The 21,369-nt window shown below is 38.9% G+C and overlaps 1 protein-coding gene across 1 annotated transcript in view; it reads left to right on the forward strand.

Moving 5' to 3' along the window:
* Positions 1 to 21,369, forward strand: part of LOC116331546 (mucin-5AC-like) — a 49,793-nt gene that overhangs the window by 10,719 nt on the left and 17,705 nt on the right. The window contains exons 6-25 of the mRNA XM_039614345.1: positions 1,267 to 1,373; positions 3,548 to 3,677; positions 3,864 to 3,989; positions 5,388 to 5,505; positions 5,895 to 6,033; positions 6,234 to 6,344; positions 8,752 to 8,821; positions 12,177 to 12,314; positions 12,388 to 12,552; positions 12,718 to 12,812; positions 12,894 to 13,020; positions 15,005 to 15,241; positions 16,370 to 16,479; positions 16,591 to 16,742; positions 18,306 to 18,444; positions 18,715 to 18,825; positions 19,199 to 19,369; positions 19,629 to 19,868; positions 20,912 to 21,068; positions 21,199 to 21,348. Coding sequence (XP_039470279.1) covers positions 1,267 to 1,373; positions 3,548 to 3,677; positions 3,864 to 3,989; positions 5,388 to 5,505; positions 5,895 to 6,033; positions 6,234 to 6,344; positions 8,752 to 8,821; positions 12,177 to 12,314; positions 12,388 to 12,552; positions 12,718 to 12,812; positions 12,894 to 13,020; positions 15,005 to 15,241; positions 16,370 to 16,479; positions 16,591 to 16,742; positions 18,306 to 18,444; positions 18,715 to 18,825; positions 19,199 to 19,369; positions 19,629 to 19,868; positions 20,912 to 21,068; positions 21,199 to 21,348 — 2,793 coding nt within the window. The remainder of the gene's footprint in view (positions 1 to 1,266; positions 1,374 to 3,547; positions 3,678 to 3,863; positions 3,990 to 5,387; positions 5,506 to 5,894; positions 6,034 to 6,233; positions 6,345 to 8,751; positions 8,822 to 12,176; positions 12,315 to 12,387; positions 12,553 to 12,717; positions 12,813 to 12,893; positions 13,021 to 15,004; positions 15,242 to 16,369; positions 16,480 to 16,590; positions 16,743 to 18,305; positions 18,445 to 18,714; positions 18,826 to 19,198; positions 19,370 to 19,628; positions 19,869 to 20,911; positions 21,069 to 21,198; positions 21,349 to 21,369) is intronic.

Genomic DNA, 21,369 nt, shown 5'->3' on the forward strand with positions numbered 1-21,369 from the left:
AAAGTTTAGCTCCTACTTCACGGTGCTTCACGATGAATTACTTCATGTAAAACAACATAAACAAGCTGAGAAAGGTGTTGTTTGAATAAAATATTCTTATAAATACAAAATCTGTTAATACATGTAAATTTTAATTTTTGTATTATTTTTATTGTATTTAGGTGACTAAAGAAAGACTAATAAAGTAAGTATTGAGTATTGATGAACACATTTCCTAGGGTGTTTTAGATTTTCCTGACTGTTTACCAGCAAATTACAGGGTACTCACACCTTAGTCACAGGTCTTACAATCTAATTGTTTCATTGTTTCGTGCAAAAAGCCCAACTTGTTGCCTGCAAATTGCACGTAATTACAGGGTACTTATGTCTTATTCGTAGGCCCTGTTCTAAAGTGTTACCGTTGATCCACAATGCGCATGTGCAAAACACAAGGGGAAAAAAATGCTACCCGACTCTCAAGTTGTGGAGCTCAAGTATTATTAACAGCAGATGGACATCGTAAAAAAAAGAAGAGACGTTACACTTTGTGAGCATTAAATAAGCTGAGCTTTCAGCGACAATAGCAAAATGCAGCCACAAAATGGCAGTGTTGTAAAGGATGAGAAGAGATCTATGATTCTACTGTCTGAGATGAGAGGAGAGAGATTGCCTTTCTTTGGTCCCTTTTAATTATGTCTAGATTTGACAAGTGAGTCACTGTTCACCTTGCTTGTCCTGAGAGAACACCACTGCTAATATTTCTGTTAATGTTAGCAACACAACAACTTTATGAAAAGTTCACAGTCTTTCAGAAGTAAAGACAGGGAGGAGCTCCACTCTGTGAAAGACTACAAAGGCAAATAGTTCAACAATTCTCTGTGCACAAATGACAGTCCCAAGAACAATATTGAATAGTTGCGATCTTCAGCCCCTTTTCAAAAGCATGCACACTGAAAATAGGCATAATTGTGTAGTAGAAATGATTGCATGGGTTTTCAAAACCATTTGTCATTGACCACCATTAGTTGCTGCATCCATAAATGCAATTTTAAAGGATTCCAAGAAAAAAAGATCCTGAAATGCTTGGGTTTGGTTTATTAGATTTGGAACAATATATGCTGCCATCCAATTAGCATAATTTTCCACATTTTAAAATAGCATGTTTCTGCAGTGAAAGTCTAGATGCAGATCTGTGACTGTTTTGGTTCATTATGAAATAGAATATGTAATAAAGTAGGGCCCCAATAATCTTAATGATCATTTTATTGTGACTGTGCTGTACTACAGGAACTCCACTGGCTGTGGTGGACTATGCTGAGACCTGGAAGATAAATGGCCCCACAGAGTACTGTGAGGAGACTGATGTTAACCCAGTCCAGAGCTGTGGTGATAAGGTGAGTCTTCACTATTTCTCATTTTTAAAAACAGTTCAGTTAAATTAGGTTTTATTTATACAACAACAACAGTCACTTCAAGGAGCTTTATATTGTCAGTTAAAGAAACTACAATCATATGGAGAAACTCCAACAATCAGATGACCCCCTATGAGCAAGCACTTGGTGACAGTGAGAAGAAAAAAACTCCCTTTTAACAGGAAGAAACCATTAGCAGGGAGGGTCAGTCATCCACCCTGACTGCTTGGGGGTAAGGGGCAGAAGACAACATAAAGACACACTGTGTAAGAAAGCCAGAGATTAATAATAACTAATGATTAAATGAAAATTGGTGTATAAAAACACGAGGTGAGTGAAGAAACACAGTGCATCATTGGAAGCCCTCAGCAGCCCAGGCTTATTGCAGGATAAAGGGAAGATTCCATTTTAAATTTGATTCTGGATTTAACAGGGAGCCAATGAAGAGAAGCCGGGATTGGAGAAATATGTTCTCTGATTCTTTACCCTGTCAGTACTCTTGCTGCACCGTGGGTGAACTAGTTTGTATCCGAATGTAGAAGCAGGAAATTAGAGGTCATCAAGTTCTTTATGTCTTAAAGACATTCTTGTAGTTTAACTAATGCTATCTTCACTAAGACTGTTACTGTGGTGATAAATATATATACTATGTATACAGTCTACAGAAAACAACAAATAAGCAACAAGATTAAAGTAAAAGTACAACGGCTGCCTGGTAAGGCCCTTATACTATGAAACAGTGCAAAATGTTATATACACAAATGTGATTAAAAAACAACGAGAAGTAAAAATGAATTTAAATAAAAACAAAACAGTAACAGTAAAACTGACACAGTGTAAGAGACTAGTGCAAATCAATGCAAATCAATAATATAAATGCATAATAACACAGTATAAATCTAAGAAAAATAGCTGCATAAAAAACATTTGATAGGTTTGTAGCTTGAACCTATTCGCTGGAACGTTGAAGGCAATGTAATTACACAGCAAGCAAGACACGAGTAGGCAAGTTCTTTATGTTTCACGTGCACGGGAGAGAACTGGACAGGCGCCGTTCCTTCGCTTGACCCCAGTTGCTCTCGTCCGCTCTCCCGTAACACTGCTCTTTTATTGTGGTTACATGAATATGCATAGGTTCATTAACATATGACCTCTTTACATAGGTATACATGTGAACAAAGAATACCTTGTGTGTGTGTGTGTGTGTGTGTGTATATGTGTGTGTGTGGGGTCAAACTGTGACCCCAGGAAGACTCCCCAGAGCCGTCCATCTAAACAAAAGGCTCTTAGACTCAAACAGATATACGTGTGTTTGCTATACCATATATCAGCAGGAGAAAATACGACCTCTCCTAGGAGGTGTGTGATCTATGCCAGAACACTCTGAAGAGGAGTGAACACACTCCCCTCTTCATGCTACACAGAGTTGTTACAGACCTCCTGGGATGAGACATTCTTTCAATCTACAAATGATTATATACTTCTAAGCATATATGAGTAAATATTTCTAAGCATAAATGACAAATAAATGACAATCAACAATACAAAAACCTAACAACATTTGTGTGTTATCATATGCCTGACAGATGTTGTCACCTGTCGCAGAATGATAAGTTATTATACAGGTTTATAGAGGATTGTAAGAATGATTTGGTGGGTTGAATTAGTCTGAGGGAGAAGGTCTGCTGTGTTAGGGTTAGGTAAACACACTCTTACCACTACACTCCAGAGTTCTGAGGCAGCTGCAGTGCAATATTTTGACACAGGGCTTAGCCCTCCCACCATGTTCAGTGCCTTGAAGAAGTATTCAAACCCTTTAAACTTTTGGACATTTTGTCACCTTACAACTACAAACTGAAATGTTTTTATTGAGATTTTCTGTGATAGACCAACACAAAGTAGCACATAATTGTGAAGTGGTACGAAAATGATGCATGGTTTTCAAAATTTTAAGCAAATAAAAATGTGAAAAGTGTGACGTGTTTGTGGTTGTAAGGTGACAAAGTTTGTAAAAATTCAAGGGGCATGAATACTTTTTCAAGGCACGGTAATTGTAAACTCAAACAGGTGTTACCTTGCTACCTAGGGTTCAAACTGTAGGCTTCTAAAAATGATTGGCAGTATGTATTTTTTTAACTGACTGACTTCTTTTTCAGCAATTCTGTGACCAGACCTTCTCCAGTGATCCCTTTGTTGATTGCCAAAACATTCTTGATGTGGAATCCTTTAGTAAAGCCTGTATGGTGGACACGTGCAACTCTATAGACAACACTACTTTGGTCCTCTGTAAAACACTTTCAGAGTTCTCCAGACAGTGTGTCCATGCAGGTGGCAAACCCCAAGAATGGAGGAATGATACATTTTGCTGTAAGGGTGCAACATTCACACTTCTCGGTCTCCATCATAGGCATTGTTGTTTTCCTTATACTTTGCAGAATTCTTTAACTGACATTGAAAAACTTTTATCCACAGACAAGGAATGTCCATACAACATGGTGTTCTTGGAATGTGGCAGTTCATGTCCTGACAGCTGTTCCACCCCTCATGCCAGCCAGACATGTGACAGCCACTGTCATGATGGCTGCAGCTGCCCTGCTGGTATATCCACACTCATTTTGCACTCCATCTCTTGCTTTCTGTCTCTCAGAGAGAAAACAATTGCAATGTATTCTGGGCAATCGCCACCAGGTTGTTCACACAAAACCAAAACTGCATAACTCAGATCTCAGACGCCAGAACTCGGGAGCCACGTCATTTTCTCAAAGCCCTTTTTTGGTGAACACCTACATATTAAACAAGTTAAGAATTATAAGGTGTTTCAACCTCACATTCATGTGTGTGGAACTCAGTAAGGCACTCTCAGCCACTGAGCCATGACACTGTGACACATGCAGTTTTTGAATCAGAGGGACCTGCTTTACATTTGAAATGATGGCAGTTTGTGCTGTAGAAGTTAATAAATAGGGGATCCAATCAAGTATAACTATGTCTGAAGAGAAAACATCAGACTGAGAATATTGAGCATAATAATGTCATCTAAAAAATGTAGTTTTGTCTCATCTAACTAAAGGATGCATAATGTTTGCCACCTTGTCCTTAGCAGACATCACTCTGGCTGAAAATTTCTGTTTGTAGAAGTAGAGTTTTTCTTGTCTCTAACCTCATATTCCATTCTTGTGCAGGGTACGAGGGATATCTTATTTATTTATCTTATTTTAAACTACGATTCTTGACTTGTGTATTGGCAGTTTTCTGGGGTCTATAGACACATCTTTGAAATCTTTCACTTCCTACCTCTGCCAGCATTGTTCTGTTTTCTGTGGCTCTCTTTGAATTTCTTGATGATACTTCTCATTCCAGTTCTTGACACTTGGAACTGCTTTGAAAACTTTGTATATCCATCCAATGCTTTGTCAGCATCAACAAGTCCAACCGATCTCTTTTGTTTTTGACAGGATGCTTGTTCTGCTGCTGAAGCTTTTATACTGTGTGTAAATGGAAAATGACCCTGTATTTTACCTTGATTTTACAAACTTTGAGCATTGCAAAGTTAAAACACGTTATTGCATAGCAGTGGTTTGTGCTATGGCTCAACAAAAAGGTTCATTTTAGGGGTGCTAATAATATTGCCCCTGATAATTAAAAAAAAAAAATGCTGTTATTGTGTGCGAACAGAAATAATTTATGCTTTCTAAAGAAAACTAGTATTTTTAGCAAAGCCATGTTCAAACTCAATTGCTCTGTTAAAAAAACACTCAGGAAAATTTTGACACAAACATAGCTGATAATTTTGTCCTCATCTGTATCCCCGTATATTCGATTATCAAGCATACATGATCACTAGTCCCACTACGTATTGCATTAGTGATCTTTCAGTCCCAATCCCTTTATTTTCTCTCTTCTTGTTTCACACACACACACACACACACACACACACACATATATATAAATATATATATGTATATATATCATCATTTTTTTGCCTCTCCTCCTCAGGAATGGTCTTTGATGACATTGGCAACAGTGGGTGTATTGCAGTCTCTCAGTGTCCATGTCTGCACAACAACAAAATCTACAAGACAGGAGAGTCCTACTCCCACCACTGTAGATCCTGGTAACATGAATTTGTGCCACTTGTTGCAGTGTTAAAAAAATGAAAATAAAATACTTTTATTGTGTATGTGATACTAGAAATGGTAAAGACATGAATCTAAGAGTACTTTTGATAGGTTGATTAAGTGTTAAATCCATTTGTAAAATACATGATTATTGTGTATGTTGTAGGAACTACAATCAAAAATGTATTAGCAGTCTCCTCACATTTAGAGTTTGTACATTTATGTGACAATTTTACCTTTTTTAAAAGTTAGTGAGTTTATTTTAAGACAAAGTAGAAAAATGTAATGTAGTGTGTTACTTAAGCAGTTATATGATTTTGACCATATGAATAATTATTTAAAGTAAATGAAATATGTGTCTGTATGTGTGTGTGTGTCTTGACAGTGTATGTGAAAGTGGTCGGTGGAGTTGTACAGAGATGAACTGTCCAGGAATCTGTTCTGTCAAAGGAGGAGCTCATATTAACACCTTTGATGGAAAAGCCTACACATTTCATGGCGATTGTTCCTATGTTCTAGCTAAGGTGATACACACTGCTAGTCTATCTCCCCATACACATAACAGCAGCATGGACTCTTAAACCAGATCCACCAATGTTCAGAAAACAATATGCTAATATAATAATATGAAGTACATAAATTTGCAGTGTAATGTATTTATTGAAAAGTTCCTAAATTTGTTTTTTGGTGACTGATTAATGTTTTGTTTTGATGTGTGCTGCAGGACAGTAATGGTTTGGCCTACACTGTGCTGGTGGATCTGGTCAAGTGCGGACTAAGGGACACAAAGACTTGCCTCAGAACTGTAACTTTGGCCTTACGCAGCAATTATGTGGTAAGCTACAGGCATAAAAACATGCATGCACACCATTTTCTTTTTCCCTCACATCACTCAGCACAGCACCAGTACACTGCACACTCACACAAAAACACACTACACATAATGCATACCTGAGCCCCTCACTATAACCATCACAACCAGATTCCTAATCCTAATCTAGGGGCAGACAAGCCAAAGTAACGTCTGCTAAACTGGCAGTAATTCAGGCCAGAAATTTAATTCCATTCCAGGCCACTCTGTTCACAGAAACCAAAAGACTGATTAGAATTACACATAGTTGTACACATATATACATGGTATACTCTATGACTATACTAATTGAATATTATTTGCGTTCTGTACAGGGATGCTGTAGAAAAATAACAATAGCAGTTTTTATGTTGTTATAAATGTCGGTATCCAAAAATTTAGCATTTAAGTTTTAAATATCACACTTAGAACATACAGTATCTCACAAAAGTGAGTACACCCCTCACATTTTTGTAAATATTTTGTTATATCTTTTCATGGGACGACACTGAAGATATGATGCTTTGATAAAACGCAGTCAGTGTACAGTTTGTATAACAGTGTAAATTTCCCATGCCCTCTTAATAACTCAACACACAGCTATTATTGCCTAAACCGCTGGCAACAAAAGTGAGTACACCCCTATTTGAAAATGTCCAAATTGTGCCCAATTAGCCATTTTCCCTTCCTGGTGTCATGTGACTCATTAGTCTTACAAGGTCTCAGGTGCAAATGGAGAACCGGTATGTTTAATTAGGTGTCTGTGCTCAGACTATATGCCACACTCTGCATCACATGGCTGTCGTCACAGAAGGAAGCATCTTCTAAAGATAATGCACAAGAAAGCCCGCAAACAGTTTGCTGAAGACAAGCAAACTAAGGACATGGATTACCTGTGGTCTGATGAGACCAAGGTAAACTTATTTGGTTCAGATGGCATCAAGGGTGAGTGGCGGCAACCAGGTGAGGAGTACAAAGAGCAGTGTGTCTTGCCTGCAGTCAAGCATGGTGGTGGGATGTCATTGTTTGGGGCTACATGAGTGCTGCTAGCACTGTGGTGCTACAGTTAATTGAGGTAACCATGAGCGCCAACATATACTGTGACATACTGAAGCAGAGCATGATCCCCTCCCTTCAGAAACTGGGCCACGGGGTAATATTCCAACATGATAACAACCCCAAACACACCTCCATAAAGACCAGTGCCTTGCTAAACAAACCGAGGATACTTGACTGGTCAAGCCTGTCTCCAGACTTAAACCCTATTGAGGATCTATGGGGCATCCTCAAATGGAAGATGGAGGAGCGCACGGTCTCTAACATCCAGCAGCTCCATGATGTCATCATGGAGGAGTGGAAGAGGATTGCGGTGGCACCCTGTGAATCTCGAGTGAACTCCATGCCCAAGAGAGTTAAGACAGTGTTGGAAAATAACGGTGGCCACACAAAATATTGACAGTTTGGGCACAGTTTGGACATTTTCACTTAGGGGTGTACTCACTTTTGTTGCCAGCAGTTTAGACATAAATGGCTGTATGTTGTTATTTTTACACTGTTATACAAGCTGTACACTGACTACTTTACATTGTATCAAAGTGTGATATCTTCAGTGTTGTCCCATTAAAAGATAGAATAAAATATTTACAAAAATATGAGGGGTGCACTCGCTTTTGTAAGATACTGTATGTTGTGGTAAGCCTGAGACAGTTTACTCTAATTCTCTGGGACGGAAGTTACAAATGGAAAAAGCTTTGGACAAGCCTGTCTAAACATTGTCATGCTGTGACAAATACTCACTAGAAAAGAACCAGGTATACCAGAGAAAAGCATCAGAACCCCAAAACAGTTAGCCTTTTAAACAGAAAATAAGATACAGAGTGAACTCAAACTTCCAAATGACATTAAATATAACATTTTAAAAAGTATCAGAAACTTTGAGACACGTGAATTCACTAAAATTATATACAGATGGAGATATTGCAACTTTTTGATAACTTGAGACTTTGTGGAAAAAACACTGGGCAAAGTCTTTGACTACTTCTCCTTCTTTATCAGCACTTATGTGCTGATATTGTCTGAGTGGCGGCGCCTAATCACTCAGGAGAATACTGCAGTGTGCTCTTGCACCTTAATGGCGGGTATAAATAGTTGCAGTGAAATGACAGGTATATTGGAGACATTACCTACATCCAACTCTGACCTAAACCTTGTCTTGCCTTTAACCAGTTCTTTTGGATATTTGTCCAAAATGAAGGACTAGTTGAAATATCATAATTCTTAGTGTCTGAAAAACATCCAGATCTCGTGATATCAAAATTTTGTGCTTTTTCTCACCAATAAGAACTTGGAAATCCTGGTGCATTCTAAAATGTGTCTTTCTGCAAAATGACAGGTTGTTAAAGTTCAGGCATCTGGGCAGGTCTATGTGAACCAGATTCATTCTCAGCTTCCACTGTTTACAGGTAAGTTATCTCAAATTTCACTGTCCACATATAGTAAACACATCTTCTTAATATAATGATCATAGTGTATGTATGCATCTTTTCTCAGTAATAAATGTTTAAAAAAACATCCATTCATCCATTTTCTTCTGCCTTTTGCCTTCTTCTGACCGCGGGTTGAGGGTGTTAGAATTGAATCAGAATAGAATAATCCTTTAATTGTCCCACAAGGGGAAATTTGGTTGTAACAGCAGCCAAAAAGACACATATACAAGCAATAAGTACACAGGACACAGAACAGAAACAACATACACAATTTTTCTTACATATTTACATTAAGGACAATGGTTACTATATACAGAGAGTACTGCACAGTTATTAAATTAAATAAAAATAACTACAGATAATAGGCAAACCAGGTTGTAGTGCGAATCGGTTAATTAACTTATGGCAGTTACAGCGCTGATGGAAACATCTATGTTTGTTGGGAGCAGTTCTGATTGTACAGTCTGAGAGCTGCAGGGAGGAAGGACCTGCGGAAACGCTCCTTCATGCATCTAGGATGCAGCAGTCTGTCACTGAAGGAGCTCTGCAGTTCAGCAACATTTCCATGCATGGGGTGGGAGACTCTGTCCATCAGAGATGTTATTTTGGTCAGAGTCCTTCTGTCTCCCATCACCTGCACTGGGTCCAGGGTGCATCCCAGAACAGAGCTGGCCTTCCTGATGAGTTTATCCAACCTTTTCCTCTCAGCTGCCGATAAACTGCTGCTCCAACATACCACACTGTGAAAAAGGTCTTTAAAAGCGCTCCCTGTACTCCAAATGACCTCAGCCACCTCAGCAGGTAGAGTCTGCTCTGACCCTTCCTGTAAAGAGCATCAGTGTTGTGGCTCCAGTCCAGTTTATTATTCAGGTGAACACCCAGGTACCTATAAGAGTCCACTATCTCAATGTCCACTCCCTGGATGTTCACTGGTGTCAGTGTAGTGGGTCTGCGTCTCCGGAAGTCCACCATCAACTGGTTTTCCCGGCGTTGATCAGCAGGTGGTTCTGCTGACACCAGTCCACAAAGTCCAGAGTCCACTGTCTGTACTCTGAGTCATTCTCACCTGTGATGAGGCCGACTATGGCAGAGTCGTCAGAGAACTTCTGTAAGTGGCAGCGTGGGGAGTTGATGGAGAAGTCTGCCATGTAGAGGGTGAAGAGGAACGGTGCCAGCACAGTTCCCTGTGGGGCCCCCGTACTGCAGACGAGCATATCAGAGACACCCTGTGACCTCACATACTGTGGACATTCTGTGAGGTAGTCCAGTATCCACTGGGACATGTGGTGGTCCACTCCCGATAGCTCCAGCTTGTCTCTCAGAAGTCGTGGCTGGATGGCGTTGAAAGCACTGGAGAAAGTCAGAGCTCGGTGCAGGAGGTAGATGATGGCGTCCTCCACCCCAATGCCAGGCTGGTAAGCAAACTGCAGCGGATCCAATGAAGACCTCACCAGGGGGCACAGATGGTTTAGAACCAACCTCTCGAGAGTCTTCATCAGATGCGATGTCAGGGCTACCGGCCTGTAGCTGCTGAGGTCCTTGGGATGGGAGGTCTTTGGTACCGGTACCACACAGGAGGTCTTCCACAGCTGTGGTACTTTCCCCAGTGACAGGCTCAGGTTGAACAGATAACCTAGGATGCCACACAGTTCATCTGCGCAGCATCTCAGGAGCCTGGAGCTGACGCCATCTGGACCTGCAGCCTTCTGCACCTTGATCTTGCGAAGCTCATTCCTCACTTGAAGTGCTGAGATAGAAAGAGTGGATTTTGGGGGAAGGGAGTGTATGTTGGAGTCCACAGAAGCCGGGGGTGGGTGTAATGACTGGGAGCTGGGAAGTGTGAAGCTGAGAGGTGTGAAGTCCTGAGATGAAGGACAGGCAGTCCCTGAAGATGAAGGAGATTGCAGCAGGGGGGGCGATGCTGTGGGAGGGGTGGTGGGAGGGGTGGGTGTTTGATCAAACCCTATTAAAATATTTATTTAGGTCATTCACCCACCCCAAGTCTCCTGCAGCCTGAGGGGTTGGTTTTTGTCCTGAGATTGTCTTCAGGCTGTTCCAAACCCCTAAGCAGCCTAAGCAGAGAAACCTAGGCCTCCCTCTCCCTAGCCCCCTTCTCCAACCTATCTAAAGGAACACCAAGGTGTTCCTGGGCCAGCAGACAGATATAATCTCTCCAGCATGTCGTGTGCGTACCGCATCGGCCTCCTACCAGTAGGGAGCCCAGCCACCCTTTGGAGATGGCTAATTTTATCTGCAGTCACATTCTTTTGTTCACTACCCAAAGCTGGTGACCACGGGTGAGGGTAGGGACATAGATCAAATAGTAAATTGGCAGCTTCGCTTTCACACTAAGCTCTTGCTTCACCAGGAAAGACAAGTGCACTGCAGCGGCAGCCCTGTTGATCTTCCGCTTCCCTTTGCTGCCTCCAAAGTCCCCACAGGCTAACCTGTGGACACCTTCAGCTTGAAAGCTCCCTTTGCTCAGGTGTATACAATCTGGTTAAAGGATAACCACCATGACAGGCACCACCTCGCAGTCGCAACTTTTTGCAGCAGCCTCAACAATGGAGGTGCTGAACATTGTTCATTCAGACTCAATGTTCTCAGCCTACCTTGGAAAGCTGTCAAAGTTCTGCCAGAGGTGGGAGTTGAATGCCTCGCGGACAGGGCCTTCTGTCAGGCATTCCCAACGCACCCTCACTATAGGTTTTAAAAAAGATTTATTATAAATCCAAGTACTTAGATAATCATTTAATGATCCCTCTTCTAATGCATTCTTTGTTTGCTTTTGTTTTATATGACATTCAATTTGCTTACTTGACAATTTATCACAGGTAAATTGAACGTGATTGAACGTGACTTTCAATTTACATAAGCTAAGGGCCACCAAAATTTGTATTTGCAAAAGAATTTTGTTCAACTCCACAAAAAAAGTAATAAAGAATTGGAACAAAAGCACCACACGCACTAGTTTTATTTATTTATTTTTTTAAGGTGGAAATGCTATTTGTTTCATTTAAGTTTGTATATTTGTGTTTGAATTAGGGCTGTTAATGTTAACGGTTAACACAGATTAATCTGTCATCACGATTAACGAGATTAAAATTTTTAACCCATGTGGAGCGCAGAATGACTAAAAAATGTCTCTGTCTCTGGGGCATTTCGGGCAGTTTGTCCAAAGTTTGTCCATTCTGTGCTCCAGATGGGTGAAATGTGTTAAAAATTTTAATCGCGTTAATCGTCATAACGTGTTAACTCATTACTGTTGACAGCCCTAGTTTGAATTAATTACTGCAACATTTTTTTTTTTTATGTCTTCTGACCTCCACAGCTGATCTGAGAGTCTTTAAGCCATCTTCCTTCTACATCCTTATAAACACCACTGTGGGCATACAACTGATGATTCAGCTGTCTCCCATAATGCAGGTGTTCATTTCAGCTGACAAATCACTCACAGGAACCACCTCTGGTATGTCTCCACATTATTGTTAGTCTCTGGAACGTCTGGAATCTGTGTAACTGTGGAACATCTTATTTGAAAGGTTTGTGTGGAAACTTCAATGACATAATGAGTGACGACTTTAGAGTGACCAATGGGCTGGTGGAAGGCACTGCTGCTGCATATGCCAACGCATGGAAAACCAGAGCCAGCTGCCCAGACATTATATCACATTTTGGAGACCCTTGTAATGACAACATCCTCACAGGTACAGATAAAACTCTTGTATTATCATGTTTATAATGTTTTATCTTATAATAGTTGTTATGTCATGTCATATGAAAAATACCATACTGCCTTGCTGTTTTTCAAGATGTTATTAAAGAACGGATATTCTACAACAATTTAAATTCGGAATGTTTCTGTGTTTCAGAGAACTATGCCAATTACTGGTGCTCCAAATTAACTGATCCCAAGGGAGTGTTTGCTCCCTGCCACGCTGTCGTTAGCCCCAGCACATATAAAGATGTAAGTCTGCACATACAAAGTTTTAATGAGAACTTTGCAACTGAACTCTTGTTAATGATTTCATGAATACTCTTTTGACAGAACTGTATGTATGACACCTGTAACTGTGAAAAAAGTGAGGACTGCATGTGTGCTGCAGTTTCCTCATATGTCTATGCCTGCTCAGCAGCAGGAGTCCACATCACTGGCTGGAGGAAAACCATCTGTGGTAAGTAAAACACCAAGCATCCTTAAAAAGAGAAACACGGGTTCAAACAACAAATTTATCTGAAAATGTTCTCTTTCAACTGCTGCTGTGTCCACAATTTTCAGACCACAGGCATAGTTTTACACTCAAAATGTAGGACCATTTGTCTTCTTCTTCTTGACATGATGTGCCAATGCTCATTAAATATATATAACAAATATACACTTTTTGATCGGTGTGGATCCAAGTAGAGGAAGTACCTTCCAACTAAAGCATTGAGACACACATGTTTTCTCAACAACAGGACTGAGCCCTTTTCTTTATTTAGATTGGCCCTACAGCCCAATTTTTAATTCAATTCAGTTTTATATTGACAACGCCAAATCACAACAAGAGTCACCTCAAGGTGCTTTTTATTGTAAGGTAGACTGGATTGGAAATACAAAGCCTACAATAATACAACAGAGTAAAAAATAACAATCATATGACCCGCTGTGAGCAAACGCTTTGGCGACAGTGGGAGGGAAAAACTCCCTTTTAATAGGAAGAAACCCCCAACAGAACCAGGCTCAGGGAGGCGCAGCCATCTGCCGTGACTGGTTGAGGTGAGGTGAGGGAGACAGGACAAAAGACATGCTGTGGTAGAGCAGCAGAGATTAATAATAACTAATGATTAAATGCAGAGAGACCCACTGTTATGTAGAAAAAGTCCTTGGTCCTTATGTTTAAAAAAGGCGGAAAGTTGGAAGCAGTTTATTGACAGATTCAAAGGGAAATTTAACAGCAATTTTCCACAGACTGATTATAGAATCAGTCTGTGGAAAATTGCTGTTAAACCAGCGATAAATGTATGAGAATAACAGGTTATTCTGATTTGTTGATGACACTTTAGCTCTATTTTTCATTGGTGGATTCGTCTTCAGCAAACATTTGATTCAAATCTGGGCAGCTAATGTCATTTTTTGACTTTCACATAATTTGAATGAGCTCTTCATTGACTGGATCATTCGAAGTTAATTTTTTAAAACTTACTTTAATCAGTCCTTGTCTTTAAATTTTAATTTAAATATCATTTCAAGAACAGCAAATACAGAGCTTTTTAAAAATAAAAACCCTCAAACATGTGAAAATATGCTGTCTTTTCATTTAAGATCCTTGAGTCTAAACATTAAGTCAATCAGTTTTTGGTATTCAACTACAGTTTTTTAAATTCACTTTTTAAACGTAACAATGCAATGTCTCAGTTTTCACATCAATTTCAGATAAACATTCATTATTTGTCGGTTTATTTGGGTATATTCTTTAGCTTTCAGCTCATCTAAAAATGGTCAGCCTGCCAGCTTCAACGATTTCAGCAAAGATTAAGCAGTTACAACAGTTCAACTCAAAAAATTCAGTTCAGCATTCATACTGCAATTGGAGTACACTTGCTTGTAGTATAATATAATAATCTGTGCTAAATCAACAATGTTAGTGCTAAGCTCACAGGAATATTGTACCTCGATGAACATGAAAATTAAATGTGCCAGAATTTCTATAAATTAAAGAGAGAAAACTCTAAATTCTTTGAGTTAATATAAATGTTATTATACATATTTTGAGTTTTTGCGTATTTTTTGTCTTTAATGGTTCATTGAAGTTAATAACCAAAACAAATTGTATTGTAGTGAACTATATAGAGTTTGGAACAAGCAGAAACACCATCACATTGTCATCATGGGTTATCTGCTGACACATGTCTGTGTTGTGTTGTTAACCTACTAGACATCTTTCCATGCCATTCCTACTAAATGAACAATTCTTGTCTCCAGTACCACAGCTATGTCATATATTTTGGTATGCTTTTCTATTTTAAATAATGGCAGAAGTAGCAGTACATTTGACTACAACAAATCTTAGTCAATCATTTGTGTTTGATTCATTTTTACTACATTCGAATTGAATTAAATTGAACTGAATTGAACTGTTTCCTCATTGTACAAACATCTCATATCTCTCATAACAGAGACATTCAGTACATCATGTGCAGCAGACACTGTGTATAATTACAACATGACCAGCTGTGGGCGTACCTGCCGTTCCCTTGGCCAGACTGACTACTCTTGTCAGGTCAACTTCACCACAGTGGATGGCTGTGGTTGTTCTGAAGGAACTTACATGAATGAGAAAGGCCAGTGTGTAGCCCGTGAAAGCTGCCCCTGCTATGCTGAAAGCATTATTGTTCCTCATGGACAGACTATCAGTAAAGATGGCAGCACATGGTAAATAAAGATGACTTACTTTTCTTAATCCATGTTCAATCATTCAGGTAAGGAAATTTGAAAGAAGGTTGATTCTGTTCATCTGGACACATCTGGTTTTCAGTGGGAGAAATATTTTGTCTCTCATCCAAGTAACTTCTTCAGTCTCAGCTGACTGCAGGTTTCCCCAACCTTAGCAATGTAACATGTGTGGTAATTTTGGTCATAATGCAAATGTACTGTTTATGTGATTCCAGTTCCCAACTCTCTATGGATAGTACTCATGGGCATTGATCAGTGGTCATGAGATTTTGCATCATAATGATCATGAAATTGACCAACTGACCATTGTTAATCAGCGGTGCTAGAACAGAATCAACTTTACGTTTACCATCACCAACCCAAAATGTTCATTTGCTAAAGCTAATTTGTTGTAAGTAAAAAGTGAAGCTGAGCTAATATTGCAGGTCTTTGTTTAGTTATCCACTGTGACTGCCAAGTGAAACATGACAAACATTTTTTCTAGATGTGTATTCACTTAATATGACACAAACAAAACAGGAGAAATTAAACAAATATTGACGCTATAATAAGGACACTGGAAGCTGTATACTGTATATACACCAACTACAAAGCATGAACTTAAGTTAAAGGAAAAATGTTGTTCCATTCTATAAATTTTTGTTGTGAATGCACCAGTACAACTAGGATGTTTTTTGCCCATGAACATTTGCTTAAATAACAAAAAGAATAATAAGAAACTACAGGGTTAAAGAATGACTGAGGATATTATATAATGTAAAACTATTTCTCATGTTCCCTCATACTTGTCCTTACAGTTTTTGCAGAGAAGGTGTTCTCAGCTGTTCTGGAGGGACACAACTACTAAGTAGGCTTCTCAATATAGACATACATAATTAACATTATGTACACAGATTGAATGCTATTGTAGTTCATTTGTGAATTATAAAATTAGTAACCAAACATTTTCAATTCTCTTTCATATTATCACGTTTTCACTCAGTGAATTGTGAATAAATTGGTGGGACATTTCATCATAACATCGTTTATCATGACAGTAAAACTATGAATGTGAACCTGTCATCTTTTGTTCCCACATTTACCATTAGGTTCACAACAATGCGAATGCCCCATGGTGTACTTTGACTGCTCCACTGCTCACCCTGGGGCTACTGGCACTGAATGTCAAAAGAGCTGCAGCACCGCTGACATGGCTTGTGTAAGTACAGCACAGTTATGGCAGTTTGGCTGTGTGCTTAAATGTGTAGTGCATGCACAGGTCTTGCTTGACTCACTCTCTCCTTTCATTTTTCACTCCGGTTGGATACAGATCCACACAGGCTGCACATCAGGCTGCATATGCCCAGATGGTTTGTTGTCAGATGGAGCAGGAGGCTGTGTCAATGAGACCAGCTGTCCATGTGTACACAATGGTAAAATCTACCAGCCTGGAGAGACACTGACAGTGGATTGCAATACCTGGTTTGTACATTTCCTTAAAAGGCATACAAAGATGTATATTTAAATATTAAATGGCAGTATATATGTTATAACAAGAATTGATACATATTTCCACTACAACAAAGAATGTGAGTTAAATAGGTTCTCATACTTGCTTCTCATGGTGCTTGTTTGAGACACAGCCACCACAACTGTCGTGACTCACGTGCCAGAGCAGGTTTTCTACCAATCAAAATGTCTGGGGATCAATCCAATCTAAATATCTTTTGGCAAAAGAACCAAAGATACTGAACCCTGAGTTGCCCCCAGTGCATTCAGCTGAGTGTGTGTTAATGCTGGATAAATGAGTTTGTATATAAATAAAAAGCACCGCATGAATGTTTGCGTGATAAGGTAATGAAAGACTGGAAAAGTAAGTGCTACTAAAATAACAGCTGGAGAAACATTTTGCAATTAGGTAGTTTAATTGGCAACATGTCAGTAACATGCTTTAAAATGAACAGAGGAAATGTGGAAAACTGTTCTGTTGTCTGATAAATCAAAATTTCAAATTCTTTTGTTTTCCACAAAATAAAATGGCTACTGTCTTCTTCACAGTAGAGGCAACTAAGTTATCAGCACTCAGTTCAAATGCCTTCATCTCTGAAAACATCTTTTTCAGGAAGACCTTGCATATTTCAGCAAAACAATGCTAAACCTTACACATCTGTTACAACAATATAGCTTTGTGGTAGAAGACTCTGGCTACAGAACTAGCCTGCCTGCATTCCAGAAATTTTACTTGAAAACATGAAAAATATGACAAAGAAAACCCAAAATTGCTGATTAGCTAGAAGTCTATATCAGAAAAGAATGAGACATTCCTCCCTCAAAAGTCCAGCAGATGGTCTCAGTTCCCAGACATTTGCAAACTGCTTTTAAAAGAAGAGGGGATGATACACAGTAGTAAACAACACTCTGTCCAAGCTTTTGTGAGATGTGTTGCTTCCATCAAATTCAAAATGACCTTTTTGTTTTCATTTAATACATTCAAACATTTCATGTTTTCTATGGTCTACTGTGAAAAAGGTAATACTTTCTGAGATTTGCAAATTATTGTTTTTATTTACATTTTTATTTACATTTTGCAAGGTGTCACAACTTTTTTGGAGTTGGTTTTGCATTATAAAACATGTTTACTAAATAAAAACATGTCACTATATATATTCACTGTTCAGCTATATTTGCTTTTATGTCTCTGCTAATTTTGTCATTGCACTTAAACTTGTTTGGTTTAACAATACGAATAAGAAGTTTTCCCCCATCTTCTAAATTAATACTAATTCAGGATTAATCAGTATTTAAATGGTACAATTTGGCAGTGTTTTAACCAAATACATGAGAAAGACCAGTAGGTAGTTGGCATGTGACTGTGCTTTTAAAAGGTTTCAACGCAACAACTTGTTTTAATTATATTTGTAAAAACATAAAGGTAGGTGGTTAATTAATCATCAGCGTGTCTTTTGTATTCTTGATAACACAGATATTACATATATTTTGAAATTAATTTAAACGGTTTTGTCGATTGTATGTGTTTCTCCCCAGTACGTGCAGTGGAAGGAAGTTCACATGCACCAGCAATGCATGTGATGCTGTTTGTGGAATCTATGGGGACGGTCACTACATCACCTTTGATGATAAGAGGTTCGACTTCAGTGGACAGTGTGAATACACACTTCTACAAGTAAGGTTGCTAAAAGTTCAAACTGAATACTTCGTAGCCTTGGTAGATTTGGCAACAAACTGTTTTACCATCTGTCTTCTGGAGCTTTTCATTGTAAAGCTCACTGTGGCTACTCTGTCTTGTATATTACTCCCTACAACAATTAACTACCAGAACAGAAAAAGGCAGTTCAACATTTTTATCACTACATGGATTTGATTTTATGCAACTCTTAAGGATTCTGACTTCAACACTGGTATCCAGTAATTATGTGCACTGTACTTTACTCAGGACTTCTGTGGCACCTGTAACGGCAATGGAAGCTTCAGAATTATTACTGAAAATGTTCCATGTGGAACCACAGGAACCACCTGCTCTAAGACCATCAAGATCTTCTTGGGGGTAAACACAAAATCCTTCAATTGTGCTCATTTTCAAACTAATGACTGAAAAATGTAGAGTGATGTAGAGTTCTTAAAATGTTTTAAGAACTCTTCATTGTCAATTTTAAAATTGCATATTAAATGTGAGAAAAAGAAACTAAAACTTAAATTAGATAAAAGAATCAATTAATGGTTGTATAATTTAACTTAAAAAAAACACTCACTCATGTTTTGCCATGTAATCAGTTTTTCAAGTCAATTCTTTTGTAATCTTTTGAAAAAAAAAAAAGAATTTCAGCGTTTCAGGTTTGTTGCACATATGTGATTTCCAGGTAGCTTAAATTGTACAGAAATAAAATTCTCGTTTTATTCATTGCTGCTGTAACCCACAGGATAATGAATTCCAGCTTAAAGATGACAACTTACAAGTGGTAAAGGGCAGTATCCAGGTGCTTCGGGTACAAAAAATGGGCATTTACATAGTGGTGACAATCAAGCCTGGGCTTGTTCTTATGTGGGACCAGAAGACCAGTCTTTTCATTGCAATCAGTCCACAGTTCCAGGTAAAAGAAATAAATTCTGCACATCTGGATTGACAGTTACTTCTTTTTACTGTTGAAGAAATTTAGTAGTCACTATGAATACCAGTAGAATTACACAATTATTGATACTCTGTATTAATAACTGTGATGTCACTGTAATAAAAAAAGCATTAATAGTGGACATTATTGAAAGAAAATCCCCAACTAGACTTCAGATGTGAAAGAAGAAAAAAAAAAAAACGAGGGCTTTAATCTGTACCACTGCTTTCTTTCCTCTTAGGGTCAGGTCTGTGGTCTGTGTGGAAACTATGATGGTAACAGTAAGAATGACTTCACCACACGCTCCCAGGAAATAGTAACAGATGTTCTACGATTTGGTAACAGCTGGAAAGTTTCATCTAGTTGTCCCAGTGCACAGCTAATCAGGGATCCCTGTGCCTATAATCGCTACCGGGAAGCCTGGTCTCAAAAACAGTGCAGTATCATCATGAGTGTCACATTCAAGAGCTGTCATTCAAAGGTCAGTATGTTTGGTTAGCAAATATACTGAAATGGATACACACACACAAAAATGCACAAAAGAATACCCACTTTAATTTCCCCTACGAGCGCTTTATTCTTTTATCTCAATGTTTGGCATTGAAGAACATTTACCTAAAAGACACGATATGTAATATCCATCCCCCATCCATTCTCTTCCACTTATCCATTCAAGATCGTGGGGGGGGGGGCTGGAGCCTATCCCAGCTAGAGGCAAGGTAAAGCCTGGACAGGTCGCCAGTCAGAGCGACAGACAACCATTCGCGTTCACATTCACCCCTATGGATAATTTAGAATGACCAGTTAATGTAATCCCACTAAGTGCATGTCTTTAGACTGAGGGAGGAATCCAGAGTAGCAGGAGATTACTTAAACCCTGTATGTCTACATAAAAGTAGTGCTGGAGCACAATGTAGGATCACACCCTCAGTATTTGAGCAGAAAGTTGTTTGTTGCTATAAAAATGGTGAGAAGAAGTGAAGGTCTTTCCTACAGAGAAATTGCAAAGAAAGTCAAGATGTCAAGTGTTCTTCACCTTCAAAAGACAATCAGAAACAGGGGAAAAGTCTACTAGACCCAAAGCCTCAACAGAGTCAGAAGACACAATTCTGAGCTACAAGCAGAGCTTAATTGTGGTTATAGTAAGCAAGCCTCAATTTCAACTGACAGGTCAAGTCGCAGCAACAGAACCATTGCTAAGATGTCAGAATAAGAAAAAGGTTTACCTGAGCCATGAAACACTGCCAATGGAATACTATGTTATGGAGTAATGAATCAAAATCCAAATCTTTGATCTTTGTACAGTATTGAGTAGGCAAAAGGATAGTTCCTTAATCAGTACCCCTGAATTCATTGTGGTTAAAATGGATTGTATGATTTCTTTTTTAACTTCAGTTGTTTATTTGTTCTATGCTTTCAGAGTAAAACGAGTAATTGAACTGCCTGAATTTCAATTAAAGAAAATGGAAGAATTATGGTGCTGTGAAACTGTTGACTGGTAGTGCATTACTGTGTGTGTTCAAGGTTGACCCTGGTCCATATTTTGATTCCTGTGTGAGAGACTCCTGTGCTTGTGACACTGGTGGGGACTGCGAATGTCTGTGTACTGCTGTGGCTGCATATGCCAAAGCCTGTAATAAAGCTGGGACCTGCATTGCATGGAGGACTCCAAAGTTTTGTCGTAAGTCTGATCACTATCTTACCAGAAAAATCTGAGCTACAGGATTGAAGGAGCAATTGACATATTAAGAATTATGTCATTATTTAAAAGGCTGTACAAGTCTAATAAGCAATGGTTTTGTTTCTTGCAGCTATGTTCTGTGACTACTATAATTCACATGATGGTGAATTATGTGAGTGGCACTACAACCCTTGTGGACCTCGGAACTTGGAAACGGACTGCTTGAAAACATGTAGCAATCCATCTGGAAACTGCTCCACACACATCACCAACCTGGAAGGTACATTAAAAACAGGGTTGA

The sequence above is a fragment of the Oreochromis aureus genome, linkage group 1, assembly GCF_013358895.1.
Source record: "Oreochromis aureus strain Israel breed Guangdong linkage group 1, ZZ_aureus, whole genome shotgun sequence".
NCBI lineage: Eukaryota > Metazoa > Chordata > Actinopteri > Cichliformes > Cichlidae > Oreochromis > Oreochromis aureus.